The following is a 20,456-nucleotide window of genomic DNA, read 5'->3' as shown; positions in this document are numbered from 1 at the left end:
GAATTACAATATTATTTTTTACTGAAATATTTTATTCATTCAGATTTCAAATTTTTATTGCAAAAAAAAAAAATAATAATAATAATAACTTTTATTGCAAATAATAAATAATACTATTTGAATAATATCATTTTTATTCTATCTTTTTAAATAGTTCAGTGTTAATTTGAATTGCTGTGTATTTTGATCAAATGCAACAAAATAGAAAAAAAAAGTCTTTGTTACAATACTGAAACAGTTGTGTTTTTTCCATATTTTTTTAACCATTTTCTTTGTATTTTATATCTTAATTTCTATTTTATTATTTGTGCAAATGTTTTCAATTTCTTTGAAGGTTTTTCTATTTACATATTTTATGTGTCCCCAATAAATTTTATAAAATGCATTTTGATGTTTTTAATTGAAATATTAAGGGATTATTTCTCTGAAAAACTATTTTTATTTTTATTTCTAGAGAGAAAAAGGTTTCAGAATTTTGTCTCTATTACTACATTTATCCCAGTCAAAAATTACAGATACTATTTTATTGGAAAAAGACTCTACTTGTAAGTTATAGATACCTTAGTTGTAGTTCGTATTGCATTTATTCTGTTTAACTATGAAAAAACAGCCAAAATTTTGTTTTTAAATGTTCTTGACCCCTCTATTTTTACTTATGAAGTTTATTTTTGTTATCTTTTGATTTCTTTGAATTCATATTTAATTTTTCCTGTTAAATTTATATTTTAATTGCTTTTGAAGCTTAAGTGTATAAAATTCATAGGAAACATACTTGATATATTTAAATTTATTTTTTAGTGTAAAATCTGAATTAGTAAAAAAAAAAAAACTTTTTTTTAAAACTTTTTAATGCATTTCAATATTTATTTTTAAATTTTAATATAGCATGTCCTAAAATAAATTAAATTTGTTTTCTTCTTGTGCTTGAGATAGTTTCTATTGCTACAATTATTTTTTCTTGATTGATTTTATTGCATTTGTGATTGAGGGATCATTACTGAAAAAATCAGTTTTTCTTGTACGAGATTTTTTAAAAAAAATTTTAAAATCATATTCAATATTTTTTTTCTGTGTGCTTCGTAGTCAACAAAAATGTTTTATTTCTGCTGAAAGTTTAATTTTGTTTGATAAATATGGACTCCATAACCTCTGAGAGGCTCTTTTTATTACTATGTTTGGTTTCCACTTTTTTTTTCTTATTTATTTTTGTGGCATACTTAGTTTACTACACCATTTGACATCTTCTAATGCATCACATTGTGGAGGAATTAATTTAATTTTGGTAATGCCATAATTCTTTCTTATCTTGACTCATCGTTTCATCCTGATGTTTTTTAGTATTGTGTCATTCATAAGAATGCATATTCCTTAGTAAATGACCAATTGATTGCCACAACATTTTACTCAGAAATGTATTCGTCTGTGATATGCCGTTGTTAGATTCTGCGATTTTCTTATAAGTTCATTTCGTTCGTATTTTATTATTTTTTTTTACTACTGTTTTTCTAATATTTCAAACGTCTTCTGTTTTCATTATTCATATATGTTGTAATGTTTGTAACATTTTGTTCTTTTCCACTTTAGTTGTGAAGCTTTTATTGGCAACCATATGATTTAGTTACATTAGTATGTAATGTTTTAGTTTGTCGGCATCCATATTATATTTTAAATGGGACACAATTTAGAAGGAAATGAATTTTATTTTAATTTTAAAAAAATGCTGTTATGATATATATATATTTTTATCTCATTTAAAGGTAGTGAAGAAACTTGGAAATTTGACTGGGCATCATACCTAAGAGAAGATGATATTAACTGTAATTTTCCTGTAGAAAGCGATTCTGAGGTATAATTTTTATATTCTCTTACTTTTAATATTTTAGTTAACATATTTGACAAAAAAAAAGTAAAAACATTACCAACATTGAAAAAGCCACAACCCTTTAAAAAATATGGATTTAACAAAGAAAAAATTGTTAATCAAAATTAAAAAAAATTATTATTGACATAATTTGCCATACTTTTTAAAGGGATTTTGAATAAAAATATCAAAATTTATCTTCTGAAGTTATAAAACAATAAAATGTAACCTTATTAACCAGGTTATAAATAATATAACATTTATAAGATATGGTATTTTCATACATATTGAATGTCTTTTCTACATCTTGCATTTTTTCTATCTATGCTGCCAGAATACATTTATACAACAAAATGTTTTTTTTTTAAATTTAATAAAATGGTTATTTACCAAATAAAATAAAATGGTTTATACTTACCCACTCCACCTAAAATCTATTTTATCTCCAGCTGTCAATTCTTTCTTTTTCCGAGTATGCCTCATCTTGGAGTTTTACTTTAACTGTCAACTCTCAACTTAGTTCGGGGTACATCCAGTTTACTTTCCTGTAGGAAAAACTATTTTTCTTACTTGTTACTTTATGGTAATAAGATAATGTACTTGGCTGTATGGGCTAAAATTAATATAAAAAATGTAACTAAATATAACATGTCATTTAAAAATTTGTATGAAAGAAAATTTAAAAATCTGTATGAATCTGTATTTGTTGATCTTCTTCTTCTTCTTGGCCACTACAGCCTATGACAGGCCAAGGTCATCCCAATAGGTTTTTGACATCTTGATCTATTCTGTGCCATGGCCTTCCAGTTAGTTATTCCTATTGTCTTTAGGTCCCTCTCAACTGTGTCCAGTCACCTACCCGGTAGACGACCCCTTTTTCTTGTACCTTCTGGTTTAAAAAAAGTTATTTTTTTTTGCGGGTTTTTGGTCTTTAGACCTATAAAGGTGTCGCCATCAAATGTGATTGACCTTAATGACATGAACTATATCTGGTTGTTTATACTTTTTATATAACTCATGATTGTAAAGGGTGCACTCTTTTGTTATTCTCATAGACTGTACCAAAAATTCTTCTAAGTATCCCTCTTTAAAAAATCAGCAATTTGTTCTCCTCTTTTTTATTAAGAGTCCAGCACTCACTACCACATAGGATCACAGGCCGTAGGAATGTTTTGTATATATTAATTTTTGTCTTTTGTTTAAGAAATTTACTTTTTAGTTGTTGCTATCGATTTCAGTATTTATGTCATTTTTGCAGGTTACAGTAGTCCCAAGATATTTAAATTCATCAATAGCTTCAAATTCATAATCATAATTCACATGCAAGGGCATTGTCTTAGCGAGCCCTCTGTTTATCTCCATACATTTAGTTTTGTCAGCATAAATGGTTAGTCCCATTTCGCTAGCTGCTACTTCAAGAGCTTTGAAGTTCCTCCACTACTGATTGTCTAGATCTTCCTATAATATCAAGATCATCTGCATAAGCAAGAATTTGTGTAGATTTTCGAAAAATAGTGCCTCTTACATTGATTCTAGATGCTCTGATTACTTTTTCAAGTGCGATATTAAATAGAAGACAGGCGAGTGCATCTACCTGCCTCTATCAGTGTAGAAGGACTCGGAGAGTTCATTTTGCAACTTAATTCTGCACTTGGTTCTTCTGAGTGATGCCTTTGTCAAGTTAATAAGCTTCAGGGGAACATCAAATTCCTCCATTGCTTCATACAGCTTATTTCTCTTGATACTGTCAAATGCTGCCCTAAAGGCAATAAAAAAATGGAAAGTCTCAATAAATTCTTTTGTCTTCTCAATAATTTGGCTTAAAACTTGTATTTGATCAATAGTAGATTTTCCTCTTTGAGAACCACACTGGTAACTTCGAATCACCTTCTCCACGTCTGGTAAAAGCCTTTTATATAGTACATTAGAGAAAATATTGTATGCTTTATTCAATGTATTTGTTGATATGACATTTAAAAATTTGACTGCCACCTTTTTGTCAAAATACATCTCATGTAAATTTTATTATTATATTTTTTAATTAAGAATTATTATGGATATTTTATCAGGGTGGCCACCCACCTGGAAAACCTTGAAAACCTGGAATTATCAGGGAATTTTTTTTATACTGGAAAAAACCTGGAAATATCAGGGAAATTTGGATAAAAACCTGGAAAAATCAGGGAATTTTAACGAAAAGCTGGAAATATTTTCTTTGATAATTTTTTTAATTTCACTAATTTAAATTATTTACTAATTTTCTTAATTTAAATTATTTCATCCATTATACCCACTTTCTTAAACGGAAATATATCGCCAAACAGTTGAAATATCATCAACTTTGTGATACTTTAGCTTTCATCAAAATTTGCTTCATTACAGCTCTGTTAAACTAGAATGTCACATAAAATTCTCCCACGGTTGCTAAACAAATGTAGAAACCTTTGACCGCTATGGGACTGTGCAATTTAGGAAAGATTCTGGTGGAGGTGGAAAAAGGGATTAGACAGGGGTCACCAACCCTATGCCCGCGGGCACCATGGCGCCCGTCGATCGGTCTAGGTGCGCCCACTGCTTGTGCCCTACCATAAAATATTTCATTTCTCCTTTTTCCCATAAAATGCTATGCAAATTTTATGCTATGCATATACATAAGTACACTAGCTCAGTAAAGGCAAAGTATTTGATAGATTTTTACATTTAATTGAAGAGATAAAAAATTATCTTGCAGCCAAAAATCTATTATTTTTAGAACCAAGAGATACTAATACTAATTATATTCCTGTGTTAAATTATTTTTTAAAATTAAGTTTTTGTGCATTATGAGTAGTGTGCATTATTACCTACGTCTATCAACTATAAATTTATCTTGAAAAAATTTATGTGCGCCCGCCATTCGACCGATATTCTGGTATTTGCTCTTAAATATAAAAAGGTTGGGGATTTCTATTAGCTTCTGTTTTTAAATTCTGTCCGTGGGCTGAATCCATTTATGGCTCAAGTTTGTTCAATGTTTTGGTGGTATTCTATTTTGACAAAATGTTTTTGTATTTTTAACTTTATAAAATTCTCCAAAAATTAGTTGGTTATAATTTAATAATAATAGATTTTATATCGCACTCTTTTTCTGAAAGCTTTTCTACTCCCATTCAAACCAACTAATCACACATTTTTTTACAATCGCTAACAGCAATATTTGTCGACAAATCGTTACAATTGTTGCATTAATGCTAATTTTTTCTATTTCATTTTAACCTTTTATAATATATTTTAATTTAAAAAAAAGTTTTTTTTTAAGAACTTACTATATATTAATATTTAATTTTACTCTTTTGTTGATCAATATATGATTTTCGATTCAAAATTTTGTACCAAAACATTAAAAAATAAATAAAAAAATCTTGCCAAACTGTCAAAATAAATTATTTTTTTCAAGATGATATGTTAAAATAATAACATTTTGGATAAATTATTTTATAGTATAAGCACTTTTCTTGTACACATCCTATACTTTATAAGAAAAAAGAAACAAAAACCTGGAAATTTTAAGATTTTTATCTGGAAAACCTGGAAAAATCAGGGAAATTTGAAATCTGATTTGAGTGGCCACCCTGTTTATGATATTCTGAAAAGTTTTTTATTTAACATTTATTTTTAAAATTTTTATTTTATTTTAAAATGCACCTGACCTTATAGAGTTAAACCATATTTCAAGAACGGCTTCAAAAGAAATCTTACCCTATTAATATCAATAGTTTTTTTAATCACTTTAAATTTTCCATTTTTGAAAAATTGGCCACATGTTTGAAAAAGTGGCCTTTGTTCAAAATGCTACAGCTAGCTTTTGGCTTGTAGTAAAATTTCCAGATTTTGCTGTAAACTTGGCTAGAAAATCTTTGTACAAATTTTTTTAATTAGTAAATCTGCTAAAATTTTAATAATAAATTTAAATGGTAAAAAATACAATAATTTTTTTTCAATTTAATAAAATATGTTTTGTGCAAGTATGAGAAAATGTTTTTTCTTTCCATGAAAATTTCACTTCCTACTAAAGGGTTTGTAAATACCCCTTTTCAGTTTGTTAAAAAATTGTATATTATATATTACTTATATTATATATTACTTATATTATATGTTACTTACATATTATATAATATATTAGTTATACTCACATGTATTTTGCTATTTCTTCTTAGCATATTCATGCAATTAAATTTTTGACTTTCTTTTTTATAAATTTATAAAAAATTTTATCTTCAATAAACATAAATTTGGATGCTAACTTTTGCACTAAAAGATCATTTATTTTTAACTTAAGAATAGTTAGCTTGCTCATTGCGAACACTCTCAAATCAAGTGACATGCTATTCCGCTAACCAGAATTTTGCTGTGTATGTATTACTTAAATATCAAATCAAATTGTAATCAATTACTACTCTCCTTTAGTTTTTCTCATCGGATGAATCAGCAAGTGAATCTGCTTCATCAGATGATGATTCAGTGGAGGATTTACCTGATCCTGTTTTGAGGGCTCCTCCTAGAGATGATTCAGGACTAGGAATCAGTCCTGACAGCTGCTCGGGTACATCACAGTTGTTTCATGCTACATCTGTTGTTCCCGAAAATATATCTCATGCTAACAAGCAAGAGAGGAATCAAAACACATGTTATCCTTACTGGCTAAGCCAGTATCAGAAGATGTATGGTGTGAGTCCTTATCAACTGAAATCTATAAACTTTACAAAAATTTGGTGAGGATTATTTTGAATATGTTATTTAAAAAATTCTTTAGGTATATTTGGTATGTGCTATTAAAAAACTCTAAAATTTATTATGTTATATTTGTAATATTTATAATATATATTGAATTTTATTTTAAGATTCAATACCAATCCCATTCACCAGAATGTTCTGAAATTATTACTCTTAGTGTGTTATTTTAGAATTTTTGTCAAAATTGAACTAAATTGCAGCGGTGCAGATTTGTCTGATTGTGCAAACAAAGTTGCACAATTCAATTGTGAGGAAATTCTGGCAGCTTCTGGACTGATTCTGGAAAATTTTGGTCTGATTAAAAAAAAATAATTCTGGAAAGTTTTGATCTGATTAAAAAAAAATTTTTTTTTTTTTGTTAACTTCTTAATTGTAAAAAAATATGTGTTACTTTATACAATTTTTCAATATAACAGTATTCAACTCAAACTTAAGTACTCTTATACTACAGATAAGAAAGAACTTTAAGACTCATGTGACCTACCAAAAGCAAATGAAAAGAATTAAAAATAAAAATTAGGCATTCATGATAATGTTAAAAATGTTGAGAATGTTACCAAAAACTAATCTCACAAAACGTATTTCAAAATAGATGCAAAATTCGTTGTTCCAAATAGGAACCACATCATAGGCAAAATTCAATCATCAAAATCAATGTTTTGCTGTGTGAAATAGGAAAATATTTTCTGTTGAGAAGTTGTTCTTTTATTTTATTGATTAAGTTATCTTTTTATTTTTCATTACCTTGCAGCTGTGTTTCTTATTTTAGAAAAATTTACTTATTTTATACCTATGGATTAAAAATATAACCTTTTTTTATCGTTTATTTATTTATTCATCTATCTATTTATTTATTTATCTATTTATTTTTGCTTCCTGTTGATAAAAATCATTATTTTTTAGTTATTTATTCTATTTAATTTAATTTAATAGCTGATTTAATTAAAAGCAGCTGTTCAATATAAAATAATTTTCATTCGATAAGATATTTTGTTAAATTATTTAAGAATTCTCAGTCTATTTTTTCTTAATTTTTGCATTAAATCTAATATATTATGAACTTAACTTTGTTTTAATGAGGACTCCATATTTCATTAGAAGTTTCATTTCTCATATTCTCTTTTGTAGTAATATATTTTACAAAAATGTTTTCTTTTTAGGGATGATTATTTAGCCAGTCAAAGTCTTACTATTGAAAAAAATGTTATTGTACATGAAAGAAATGTTGTTAAAGAGATTTTATGGTGAGTATTTTTGGTGCAAAAGAAATCCATGCTGCAATATCAGTAGTATCTATTACCATAATTAATTAAGTATTACTGGCTTCAGTAACAGCTGAGCAATTTTTTACTCATCGCAAACTTATGAAAACCAGATGTTTTAATATTATAACTTCTGATAATTCATAATTTTTCTACAATTATTAAACAGTAAATAAGTTATATTTACTTTATTATAATAAAAAATGTTTTATATGGCATAGAATCTATATATGCCATGTATCAATTCAATATATCATATATAGGTAATCTATATAGATTACAGATTTAATTAGTGAGTTATAAATTAGTAGAAAGCCTTGTTTCACCACAATATAAAAATTTTTGTGAGGTGACAGTTAAAGTAAATTTAGTTTTCTTAATTTTACCTGCACTTAAAACTTTCACTGTATGATTATCATGTTTTATATATTTACTTAAATATTTTATGTATAGGTTTTTTAATCAAAGTAAAATTTTAAACCTTAAAATTTGCTATGACTTTAAATATTTATGAAAAATTTCCTGCAAAAAAAATCTGTTGTAATTAGTATGTAACAGTGTTATAGTAAGGAGGATTAAAAAAAAAGAATCCCCCTGAATAACTTCGAATCTAATGATGAGATTTTCACATACTAGGATCCAATCTTAATGGATCAAGGGGGTGACCTAAAATTTACTAATTAATTAGTGCAAATGATATTTTAAGTTATGAAATCAGACGCAAAAATATATTTTCTCCGAGTAGATACCTTTTATTTGAAACATTTTGATTTCTAGCTCTCAAAATAAAGAGGGAGTCACAATCTAGAAAAATATGGTTCCAATAGTTTGGTCAGGAGAATGGTCCAAAATTTAGAAATTTTATTGTTAATTTTATTTTTTGCAAATTTGGAAATATTTCAAGAATTTTTTAAGCAAATTACAAAATTTTTGAACACTCATAATAATATAAAATTTGCTTATCCACAGATAATTCCATGCAAAATATAATTTTTGGTAATTATTTATTATTTTTCGTAATTTAATTTAATAATAGTCAAAAAAAGTTTAAAGGTAACTTATAAAAATTTTTTCCATTCTTTTAAATAACGTAATTTTATAACTCAGAATATAAAATTTGAGCAAATAGTTCCAGTGAAATCAAATTTTAAAGATGTTGTGTATTTAAAATTCAATTTCTCAGGAGCTGTTTGACATATTTTGTTCAAATCTTGTATTTTGCTTTATTAAATTGCATTCTTCAGAATGATGTAAAATTGTGTATACCTTACTCTTCAAAATTTTCTAACTATTATTAAATAGTTAAAAAAATAATAAATAATTGTAAGAAATTATTTTTTGCACGAAATTATGTTTGAATAAACAATTTTTATAATTTTGAGGAAAATTTTTTTTGTTTAAAAATATTTCTGAGCTATGAAGAAATAAACACAAAGTTAAATTAAAGGGTCTAAACATTGGACCACTCTTTTGACAAAACTATCAGAACCATATTTCACAGATTGCGTCTTCCCCCAATATTTTAATTGTCTTAAATTAGATAAATGATTTATGCAAAAGAAGAAAAAAGTTCTGCTGTTTACTAATAATCTTACAAAATGAAAAATTATGACTAGAATGAGTAAATCTGTACAGTTTTGCTCACAGAAGTGTAAACGTTACTGTGTGATTTACTTTGTTTCAGTTTCAAAGATCAAAATTTTGACTTTGCATTTTTGTTTTTGTTACAGGATGTTTTGTGGTGTACAAAATTTATTTATTGCACAATCTAAAGGCAAGGAATACATACCTAACTGTAAAGTTCACCTTTGTAACTTAACATCAGTAAGTTATTTGATTTTTGGTTTATTTTTATCGTTTTAGCATAGATTTGATTTGATGGATTCTGTGCATTTTTTAGTTATAATTATTTAGAAATAAATGTAAGTAAAAGTAAATTTAACTTCCAATATTCATAACTCAATTTATATTTTCTATATCATCACTTTGTATGCATTAAAAATCAAAATTCAAATTTTTTAAAATCCAAAAGAATATTATTATTGTCATTGAAATTTTTTAAAAATATCTTTTGAAACTTTAGTTAATTTGTTTTTATTAATATTTTATTTATAACTAAATGCAAGCCAAAGTAAACTTCACTTTGTAATTTCATCAATAAGGCTATACCACCAATTTGTATATTTTAAAAATGAAAATCATAAAAATTCTTAAAAATCAAAATTCATATTCAAATTTCATTGATATTAAAAAGTATCTTACACTTATTATCATTAACATAATTTTTAAATCTTTTTTCGTCAGAACTTTAGTTGAATTGCTTTTCTTAATATTATTTAGAAATGTAAGTAAAAGTAAATTTGGCTTCTTGATGACATCAGTCATTCAATTTGTACCTCATCATCAATTTATAATTTTTATAAACTTTTCTTTTCCTTTTTGTTAAAAACTAGAACGATATTGCACATATTACCGTTAACATAATTTTTCAATTCATTGTAATGATTTTTGCAATTTGAATCAACAATTTCTGTAAATTGTTAAAGGTTTTCGTTTTTTCAATTTAATCCCAAACTGCTTGACTGTCTTAAGCAATAGATTTCGCTGTAAAGGAATATTGTAGTGGGAATATTGTATTTTATGTATTATATAAGTAACATACAAATATCTGTTTACAATATTTGTTCATTTTTTTAAAATCTAATTATATTGAATTTAAAATTCTATTTTTAGGTTTTATATCTTTTTATATAATATAAAACTTCAATAAGAATATTTATTTAAAAAATTCAAAGTCATATTTTTAGCATACATTTTAATTTTTGCAAGGGCTTATAGCTTTTAAATTAAAATTAATCTAGTATTTATCTCTAGTGTTCTGTCAGATATATAGAAATCATAGAACCTAAATTAGTGTGATAAAAACTATCAATAGCAACAAAAATTATTGATATTTTTTCCATTGCATTTTTATTCAACATATATTTGTTATAATTTTTAAAATTTAGATTTTTATATTGTTGATCTAATAAAGTATATTAAATCTCTGTATGAAAATCTGATTCCTTTCATCATAATGCAGTTAATAAATGATGAATTAATGCTTTTTTTTTAATAATTATAAATTTTTATTTCAGTTAGGCTTAGGAGCAGTACTTAGTGAGTTCTGTACCTATGCACGTAAGAGATCCACTCTTCATGACACAGCAAAAACCATCATTAAAGAACCTCACAATTGCCTTACTTACCAAGCCTATGGGGAATCTCTGAGAAAGCAATTGCAAATAATTGAAAGATCGATATGTGATATGGACAAAATCTTAAGAAAAGGAAGCAAGTATTTTTTCCATTCTATATTTTATTTTATCATTGAAATTAAACTTATTTCAACTTGAATTATGTATGTATTTATTTCTGTATTTGTATAAAATCCCATCGACCATTTTCACTAAAACCAAATAATGGTACCAATCAACCGGTTTTTTCTACAACAAGGGAAAACGATTAACCAAATACATGATTGTTACTTTGACAAACTAACATCATTTTGTTGCTAAAATGTAATGAATTTTATTTTTGAAAAAGCATTTTTTGAATTTTATTAAAATTTAATGAAAGTACTTTAATGTTTAGTTATTTTTACAAATGAACTGTACCATAATTTTTTTTTAATTGTATGTCCTAAACCATTAATTTCAACATTTGCTTTTATAAAAAAAAAAAATTATTGTTTGAGTTCCCATCAAATATGCTCTGGTTGTCAATTTGGTAAAATTTGCACTACCTTTCTTGGTCAATGAGAATTTACAGAACCTTTGTTGTACATTTGTTTATTATTCTAATTAGTGATGCAACAGATATCTGGCCAACATATTGGACTGAACACTTCCAGCTAATATAACAAATAATCAGCAGTTGCTAGATAATGCAATTATTCGGCTGAAGATCTGGCGTGAAATTGTTTATGAAAAATAGAATTTTTTTCTCCAATGCTCACTACTTTTGGCAACATAATTAACTTGTGGTAATTAACATTGATTAATTATTGTTGATTTTATGTGTGTGCATCATGTGAGCCTGATAACCTAAAACCCCAACAACATAAATGTCGAGAGAGAGAAATTATATCCCTGTCTAAATCTGGGACCTTCCTAGTACCAGACCAACTCTTTGACCACCATAGAATCAGTTGCAATAAAAAATATTAAAAATAGAACGAAAATTGCAATATTAAGCAATCAACTATAAATATTTGGTTTATTTGTAATATTTTCAGAAATATTATTACCAAATAAAGAAAATTGAAATACTTTAGAACATTGAAATGATGAAAATAATGTTATAAATATTGAAAATAATGATATAAATACATAAGTCAATAGTCACATTGTGATGTAAAGTGTTTTTATGAGCTTTAAAGTGTTCTCAAATGTATAACAAAAATATCTTATAAAATTGGATTCAATTCAACTAAAAAATCAATTTATAAAACCCTGATTGGGCCACTAATTTTGTATGGTTGTCGCATGCTAAAGCAGTGAACAATAATCAGTATTCTGAGGCTACAATTTTAAGAAAAATTTATGTGGCTATGAACAATCACAAATCTGGTGAATACTTTACAACCATAAATTCTACAAAAATTTCAAGAGCCCAAAATCGTTCAAATTTTTAATGTTTATCGAAAATGACTTGGACACTTATAGAGATTTAAAGGTCCGAAACCAGTTAAAGATCTGACTTTCAACCAGTCATTGGTTGTCAGTGAAAGAAAAGCTGCCACCCTCTAGAGGACTTGACAATGCTGAAAAAGTCGTCAGCATACTGGGTGTTAGAAACTGGAAATCTGTGACGCTGGATAGGTAGTAATGGTGGCAGCTGACTGGGATGCCTTGGTCTGCCCTCGAAAGTAGTACTAAAGAAGAAGTATATTAGTGCTGGTTGGTAAGAAAATTATTTAAATAATTTGGATCTCGTAAGAAAGTAAAATAAAAATTCATGCAAAGAGGGTAAAGGCAAGTGAACAAGCTATTTTAATTTTACTAGAATGTTAACTGATATAAAATTTCTGATATTTTTATGGAAATGTTTTTAAAAATTATAAAGAAATTTAATTTCTCTTTTTATCAATATTTTTGAATTTGTGAACAATAACTCCTTATTTTAATAACTTATTTGTAATTTTAAAATTAACTTATGTAATTAACTTCTTTGTGAATTAACCCTTATTTTTTCATTCAAGCAAATTTAATTATTCACTTGTAAGTTTGATGCTATCTTTCATCATTGGCTAAAAGGAACATTTTTTATTAGAATTCAAACTCATAGCTTCAAATGGCATTTTGTCAAAATTCATAAAATATTCACTATAAAAAGTCTGTCTTAAGTAAATCATATGTTTTTGGCTCTCATTTATGACATTAAACAATGAATTTGATTGTATTGTTTATTGTTTTTCTTTTTTAACCTTTTTAGATTGCATTTCACCTATTTTTAGAATCTTAAAATATTTTTACTTTTCTTATATAAATCTTTTTCCTGATTTTTCGCAGATGAAACTTTCACTTTAATGATTTTACAGAATAAAATGAAACCTTTGTTTCATCACATTGACCTATTATATAAAATTTATGCTGAAGTTGATTCTGAATTATCAAGTGTTGATGAGCCTCATGTTCGAGCATGCCTTTTGTTGAATTGTCTTTGGAATCTGCTTCTCAATCAAAGTATTCAAGACCAGTCATCCAATTCTGTAAGATTTTCTAGTTATTTTTCATTTGTGCACACTACGGTATTTTGTAGAAAATTATATATTTTTTTTAAATATTGAGTCAATAAAAAGAAAAAAGTACCTCTGTGGTTATATATTTGCCGGAAATTTTTTTAGTTTAGTTGAAAAATATTGATGTTTCTTTAAAGGATCCTAAAGTTTAAATTTCTTAGGTCCAGAATATTAATGATATAAACATTATCAAACAAATTTTAGGTTTTAAGTAAAAAATATATAGTTCTGAATGTATAGTAATAGTAAAAAAATTAAAATGATATGTAAAATTTAGGTGTTCCTAGAATAATTTTCATTTACAAATATGCAGATTTTCAATTTAAACTTGACATATTTTGTAGGGAAATCTGAAATAAATAATAACAAATATGCAGATTTTCCAATTTTCCACCCAATCTATAAGTATAGATTCTAGTTTTTTTTTCCTCTCTACAGTTTAAATTTTACATATTTGGTATGGAAATCTAAAATTTGAGTTATATTTTTGCTTTCAAAAAAATTCTAATCTACATTTTTGAATTAAAAAAAAAGAAAAAAGGAAGGCCTTTTTCTAGAAACATAAATCATAAATATTTTTTTAATTTGTCGAAAAAATTTTCTGGAAAATATGGGACAGGAGCAGGACCTCTTTTAATCAACTTGTTTTAAATTTTGAAAAAAAAGTTTTTTTTTCTACACTCTAGTGCAGGCATTAAATTATAACTTAGCGATCTTCATTAATTTACCCAGATTAATAAGGATTTCCTTTTCAGATATTGCAAATTAATTTTATTATTTTTTAAATTATATATTTTTTATTTTATATATTTTTTATTTTATATATTTTTTATTTTATATTATTTTTTTTATTTTATATTCTTTTTTTCTTCTATGATGCATGTTCTATATCATGTAATCATTATTAACTTCTGTTTTATAGCATATATGTTTTCAAATATTGAGTTACTGTGTGGTTGTGCATGCCGAACATGGCTTTTACACTAAAGGGTTTTGAGAAAAGTATCGGTATCTCGAACATCAAATTTTTAACAAGGACGGTTGCAATAGTTCAAAAAAGTACAATAGTACTCAGTTACAATAGTTCAAAAAATTTCACTTAAAAAAAATACATTTGAAACAATATCTTCCATCAGCTAAATACCTTCAAAATGACTAGTTTTTTTTAATTATTTAGCTTGTTTTATACTTAGGTAAATTTAAATCAGTGATGATTTGTGAACTTTATTTTTATTTGTTTGAAATATTAGAAAACTCTTTCCAATCTTAAGGGGGGGGGGGCATAAACTCTTCACCCCTGCTTCATTAACTTGCATGAAGGAAATCATGAAAAATATTTTTCTCTCTCTTAAAATTGATTTATAAAGAATAGGTGTATTGTGTTATTTATGTATGTTTAATTTATTTTGTTTTTGGTGGTAAGGAAAAACTTTTTTTTCTTGTCGAAAGTTTTAATTTTGTTGTGAATTCTTTGTCTTTGCTAATACTTAAACCAATATTTTAATTTCTAGTTGAATATTCTGCTTAGAATGTTCTTGGAAACATGCAAACCATACATTTCATTTTTGGAAGATTTAATAATTTTGGGATCATTTAATGGATCAAATAAGGAATTTTTTATCTGGTAAATATAACGAAAAATTTCATCATATAGAATCATTACTTTATTTTTACATTATAATGTAACAAAGATATTTGATTTTGTTTATTTTGATTAGTATTGTATACTATAATTTTTGTAGATAGTAGCCAACATTTTCATGTTATTTTTAAATGAAGAAAAAAATATTTTGCCTTAAAAAATTATCTGCTGGTGTTTATTTTCCTTAGTACTGTAGATTATAATGTATATGTAAATTATAAACAATTTGATTTTATTTGATTTTATTGAAAAATAAAAACATTTTGTCAAAAAAAAACTACATTTTCTTAGCTAAACTTTTGATTTTTATGAAAAAATTAAGTGAAGGTTGTTAACATTCAATTTAATTTATGAACATTTATTAAATTTTTTAACTGACTCACAAGCAATTAAATTAAGTAAAAAGCTATTCTAACCTGTTATTATTACCCAAATCATAATTTTTCTGCAATGTTTTATATATTATTGTTGTAAATTCAGCAAAAAATTACACAAACGAAAATTACTGACTTTACTTCGCTTTACTTAATTACTTTTTTAAATTTATTGAAAGAGCTAAAAAAGATTAAAAAATCTGTTTTTTTTTTTTTTTTTTTTTTTGCAAAAAGGATGAAAGAATTAAGACAATATAGACACTAAAATATTCAACACTCTTTATACAACAAATTTGCTTGATTGACAACATTCTGACGAAACAAATCTATGGCTTCATTAAAATATTCTAAAAAGAAATGTTTTATTATTTTGTTATGTATTCATATAAGTAAATTATCTACTCAAAAAAAATGTATTATATTTTGAATATATAGTCCACAACTTGTGCATTGCTAGGCATCTTTAATCTTAGTAGTAAGATCTTATAATCTCAACTTGGAATTTCTTGTTAATTTGAAGCTTTTTGGTTTATCTATTGATATGGTTCCAGATTACATTATAACAATTTCAAGTTTCTATGCAGCTTACTAAATTGAATGATTTTATCAAGTCATTAATTTTATTTATTTGACTTGCTTGCAAGTTAATTACTTGTAATCAAATTATTAATTACATATTTATTTTATTCTTACTCAACATCTAATGTAACATTCATGTTACTAACTTCTTTTTATTCCTAGAAAATTTTTACTTTTTTCAAGTGCATTGAAACTGACATGTTAACATATTATTGCAAAAATCTCCAACTCTAAATGTTTTAACTGTCACTCTTGGCATAAAAATAAGTTATTTATTTTAGTACCTAATTTTAACATCGTCTTGATTTTTCGGCTTTATTTTGTATTTTTGCTTTATGATGAATGCTATTTATGTTTAGTAATTTTATTTACAATTTCATGTTTGCATACTTCTTAAACATGTGTAAATTAACTGTGATTTGTTAGTCCAAGACAGCTAAAATTTAACTTTGAGCACTATAAAATAATTATCATTGACCCCTGGACCAGTAATCAATGATAAGGAGTGGTTTTCTGTTTTGGTTTTTTGATTATCATTTTCAAATTTAGTCTAACAAAATAGCATATTTCATCATAGTTAAGAAGATTGCACATTCTTTGTGTTATAATTTTTAATTCAAATTCACTTTATTAATTTTTTTCAATAAATATTTTAATCAAGACATGTAAACAAGCAAATGTGTAGGGACCAGTAATATCTTTTAGTCATTGGTTCACGTATCAGTGATTAAATTTTCTTAATTTCTACTCCTGATATTTGTAATTGTATAGTTTCTGTGTTTAATTATAATAATTTATTGCATCATACAATTTAAAGGAGTTTTTAGCAATAAGAGTTTGAAATTCAATAAATTTTGACACTGAATATTTCAGGGTGGTCACCCACCTGGTAAACCTTGAAAATCTGGAATTATCAGGGGATTTTTTTTATACTGAAAAAAAACCTGGAAAAATCAGGGATTTTTCTTTGATTTTTTTCTTAATTTTGCTAATTTAAATTATTTATTAATTTTCTTAATTAAAATTATTTTACCATCTGTTATACCCATTTTTAGATGAAAATTTATTGCTGAACATTTGAAATATTATCAACTTAGCAATACTTCGCTTGCATCAAAATTAAGTCCATTATAACCCTGCTAAACTAAAATGCCACTGCAAGGTGGCCATCCACCTGGAAAACCTGGAATTATCAGGGGAATTTTTTATACTGAAAAAAAAAAAAACCTGGAAAAATCAGGAATTTTTTTATTTGATTTTTCTTAATTTTACTAATTTAAATTATTTACTAATTTTCTTAATTAAAATTATCTTATCATCTGTTATACCCATTTTTAGACGAAAATTTATTGCCAAACAGTTGAAATGTTATCAACTTAGCAATACTTTGCTTGCATCAAAATTAAGTCTATTATAACCCTGTTAAGCTAAAATGCCACTGGAAATTCCCATGGTTTCTTAAAGAATAGAGAACCTTTCCAGGTCACCTCATCCCCATGACTTGACCTGGCTAGCGCTCTATCCCCTGAGTCAAAGATGATAAAATAACATTTTTAATAAAATACTGTATAATATTGACACTTTTCTTGTACCCATTCTACACTTTATGTGAAAAAAAAGCACTTTGACCTGGAAATTTTAGGATTTTTACCTGGAAAAATCAAGGAAATTTAAAACCTGATTTTATTTCTGTATTTTATTTCTAACCCTGTATTTTATTTCTGACATATTTTTTTTATATTTATTTTTTTATTTTACAAATTGCATCTGATAGGAAGAAGGATGTGTCAGGATTTGATGAGACTTATTGGGAGACTTCTTTTGGAGTGAGGCAATTACCAAGAAGTGAGAACTTTTTTATGAAACCTTTCATAACTGATATGCTGAGTGCAGGAAAGTCACTAGAAATATTGAACAAAATCAACTCATCACTGAAAATAGAACCTTTCCGACTGGATGCTGAGAAAGGTAAATATTTCCATATGTCAAATGAATTTGTTTTCTTAACAAACAAATTACTTTTCTCAAATAAATTTAATCAGTTTTTGAAAATTCAGTCAAATGAGTTTGTATCAGTTTTCGTAATAAACAAATTGCTTTATTTTTTTATTTTTTTAAACAGATTGAATCATTTTGATTTTAGTTTTATGTTGCACGACTTAGGTGACGAAAAAAAAAGTCATAACCAAGCAACAATCATCAAATAGACTCTCAATAGAAATAGATCTTTTACTAATTTTGCGAAATCAGGATGTTACTGTAATGCTGTAACTTTTTGAAAAATTACAAAAGTTTTCACTTATGTATATTTTAACACTAAACATACTATAACCAATCAAATACCAGTTATTTTATGTTGTATTGCATTGTATTATAAAGTGTTCATATGTTTAATGTTATAAAAAATTATTTCCATGAAGCTATGCTGATTTGTTCATGTGAAATTTGCTACAAAAGGGAAAAAAATATATTCAATAATTTTACAATGTAAGTATTTGGCAAAATTCTTTTGTAATTTTGCAAATTAAATAAAAAAAATAATAAAATAGGATTAAATTTTTTTAATTAGTTCAATTTTTAATAATTGTACCTGAAATTTCTCTGGTTGTTACTAATCAAGTCTTGATATTGTTTAATCAAATTGTGTAATAATGTCGCAAAAAGATATTAGGGATATATTTTTTCACCAAGTTAATCTGAAATTTTATATATTATTTTAATTTTTTTCTTGAAGAATTGTATCTTAAATTTATTTTGAGGTTGATAATGTCTTCACTTTGTTTAATCACATTTGATATTTTAGAAACATTACAGTAATTTTTTGTTCTTTTCAAAAAAGTCAAATTTTACATTAGTTCAATTTTTCATTAGGTGAATTGTACTTGAAATTTATCCAGATTTTACAAAGGCTGTTATCTCCAAAGCGTGGTTCAGAAAGATCGTTGAAGAGAGTTGAGCAGAAAGAAATTGAGTCAGACATGACTCCTCAGGAAGATCCTATGCTAACTCAGCAACTTTTCCCTTTTTGTAGTGAGACAGCAAAATTCTTCCAGCCTGATGTTAATCCAGTGTATAAACCTGTTTCCCAAAAACCAGTTAAAAGTTTATTTACATGGCAGCAAGAGTTAATTGAAAAGTAACTAGAACTATTTTATTATTATTTCTTAGTGTGAGTTATGCATTGTATTCTTATTGTATTAGTTATATATTTTATTCTTGATGTATTAGTTATGGTATGACTTTTATACTATAAATAACACATGATATTCTCTATAAAAGAGCAAATTTTTTTATTAAATTCTGTGTAAGCTTTGTTTAGCAACAAAAAAATGCTATATTAAAACATACAGTACAATGAATTCTTATTGTATTAGTTTCGGTGTTTTCTTGCATGACTCGTGATAACAAAAGACCAAAATTTATTTATTTAGCATATATTTTTGTTAAATACTAAGTGAACTTTGTTTATCAACGACTAGTGAATGGGAACACTTAAAAATACAAAAATAAATAAATAAATAAATTCCTCCCCAAACGTAATAGCTAAGTTTATGCCTCCTTAACAGAAATAAAAATAAATTAAATATATTAAAAAAAAGTGAAGAAAATTGAGGTTACTATGATAGAAAAACTAAACTGGAAAAATGTATTCAAAAGGGTGTATCAATTATCAAGAGAACGGGGTTATATAAATCTTATTATAGTAGCAATCAATTGTTTTGTATAGGATCTTCCATTGTGAATGATAAATAGGACAAAACCAATTTGGATATGGCTAAATGATTAGTGCAAAATATCATTCAATTAAAATAATGCATTATTACAATTTGCAATTAATATTGTATATAAAAAATGTAGGCTGAAAAAAACATAATATATTTACTGCAAAAAATCTATTAAGCAAAAGAAATATTCATAAACTCATTTATTTACTTATTATTTAAAAATTTTGATTTGCATGATTTTCAACATCTGCTTTTTTTTAAATTCAGTTAATTTTTGTGAAAAACGTCCCTTACTTATCGATTTAAAACTTTGAAATGCTTCTGTAAATGTTGGAATCAGGTCTGGATTAATTTGGTTTTCTTTAATCTATTCCATTTCTTTTTTCTAAAAATATTTATTGAATAGAAAACAAACCTCTTATCACAATTCAGTCATAATCTAGCCACGTTTAATCCTT

The 20,456-nt window shown here is 25.7% G+C and overlaps 1 protein-coding gene across 2 annotated transcripts in view; it reads left to right on the top strand.

Annotated features, from left to right (window-relative positions):
- Positions 1 to 20,456, top strand: part of LOC107436269 (gamma-tubulin complex component 5) — a 45,260-nt gene that overhangs the window by 8,912 nt on the left and 15,892 nt on the right. For both annotated transcript variants that reach the window (XM_043053703.3, XM_071177549.2), the window contains exons 4-13: positions 455 to 545; positions 1,758 to 1,846; positions 6,308 to 6,612; positions 7,795 to 7,878; positions 9,627 to 9,720; positions 11,034 to 11,229; positions 13,449 to 13,648; positions 15,190 to 15,302; positions 18,048 to 18,241; positions 19,145 to 19,409. In XM_043053703.3, the coding sequence (XP_042909637.2) occupies positions 455 to 545; positions 1,758 to 1,846; positions 6,308 to 6,612; positions 7,795 to 7,878; positions 9,627 to 9,720; positions 11,034 to 11,229; positions 13,449 to 13,648; positions 15,190 to 15,302; positions 18,048 to 18,241; positions 19,145 to 19,409 (1,631 nt within the window). The remainder of the gene's footprint in view (positions 1 to 454; positions 546 to 1,757; positions 1,847 to 6,307; positions 6,613 to 7,794; positions 7,879 to 9,626; positions 9,721 to 11,033; positions 11,230 to 13,448; positions 13,649 to 15,189; positions 15,303 to 18,047; positions 18,242 to 19,144; positions 19,410 to 20,456) is intronic.

This window comes from Parasteatoda tepidariorum, chromosome 3, assembly GCF_982258835.1.
Source record: "Parasteatoda tepidariorum strain Cologne lab strain chromosome 3, Ptep-v5.0, whole genome shotgun sequence".
Taxonomy (NCBI): domain Eukaryota; kingdom Metazoa; phylum Arthropoda; class Arachnida; order Araneae; family Theridiidae; genus Parasteatoda; species Parasteatoda tepidariorum.
The sequence above is the reverse complement of the archived record's forward strand: the minus strand, read 5'-3'. Positions and strand labels throughout refer to the sequence as shown.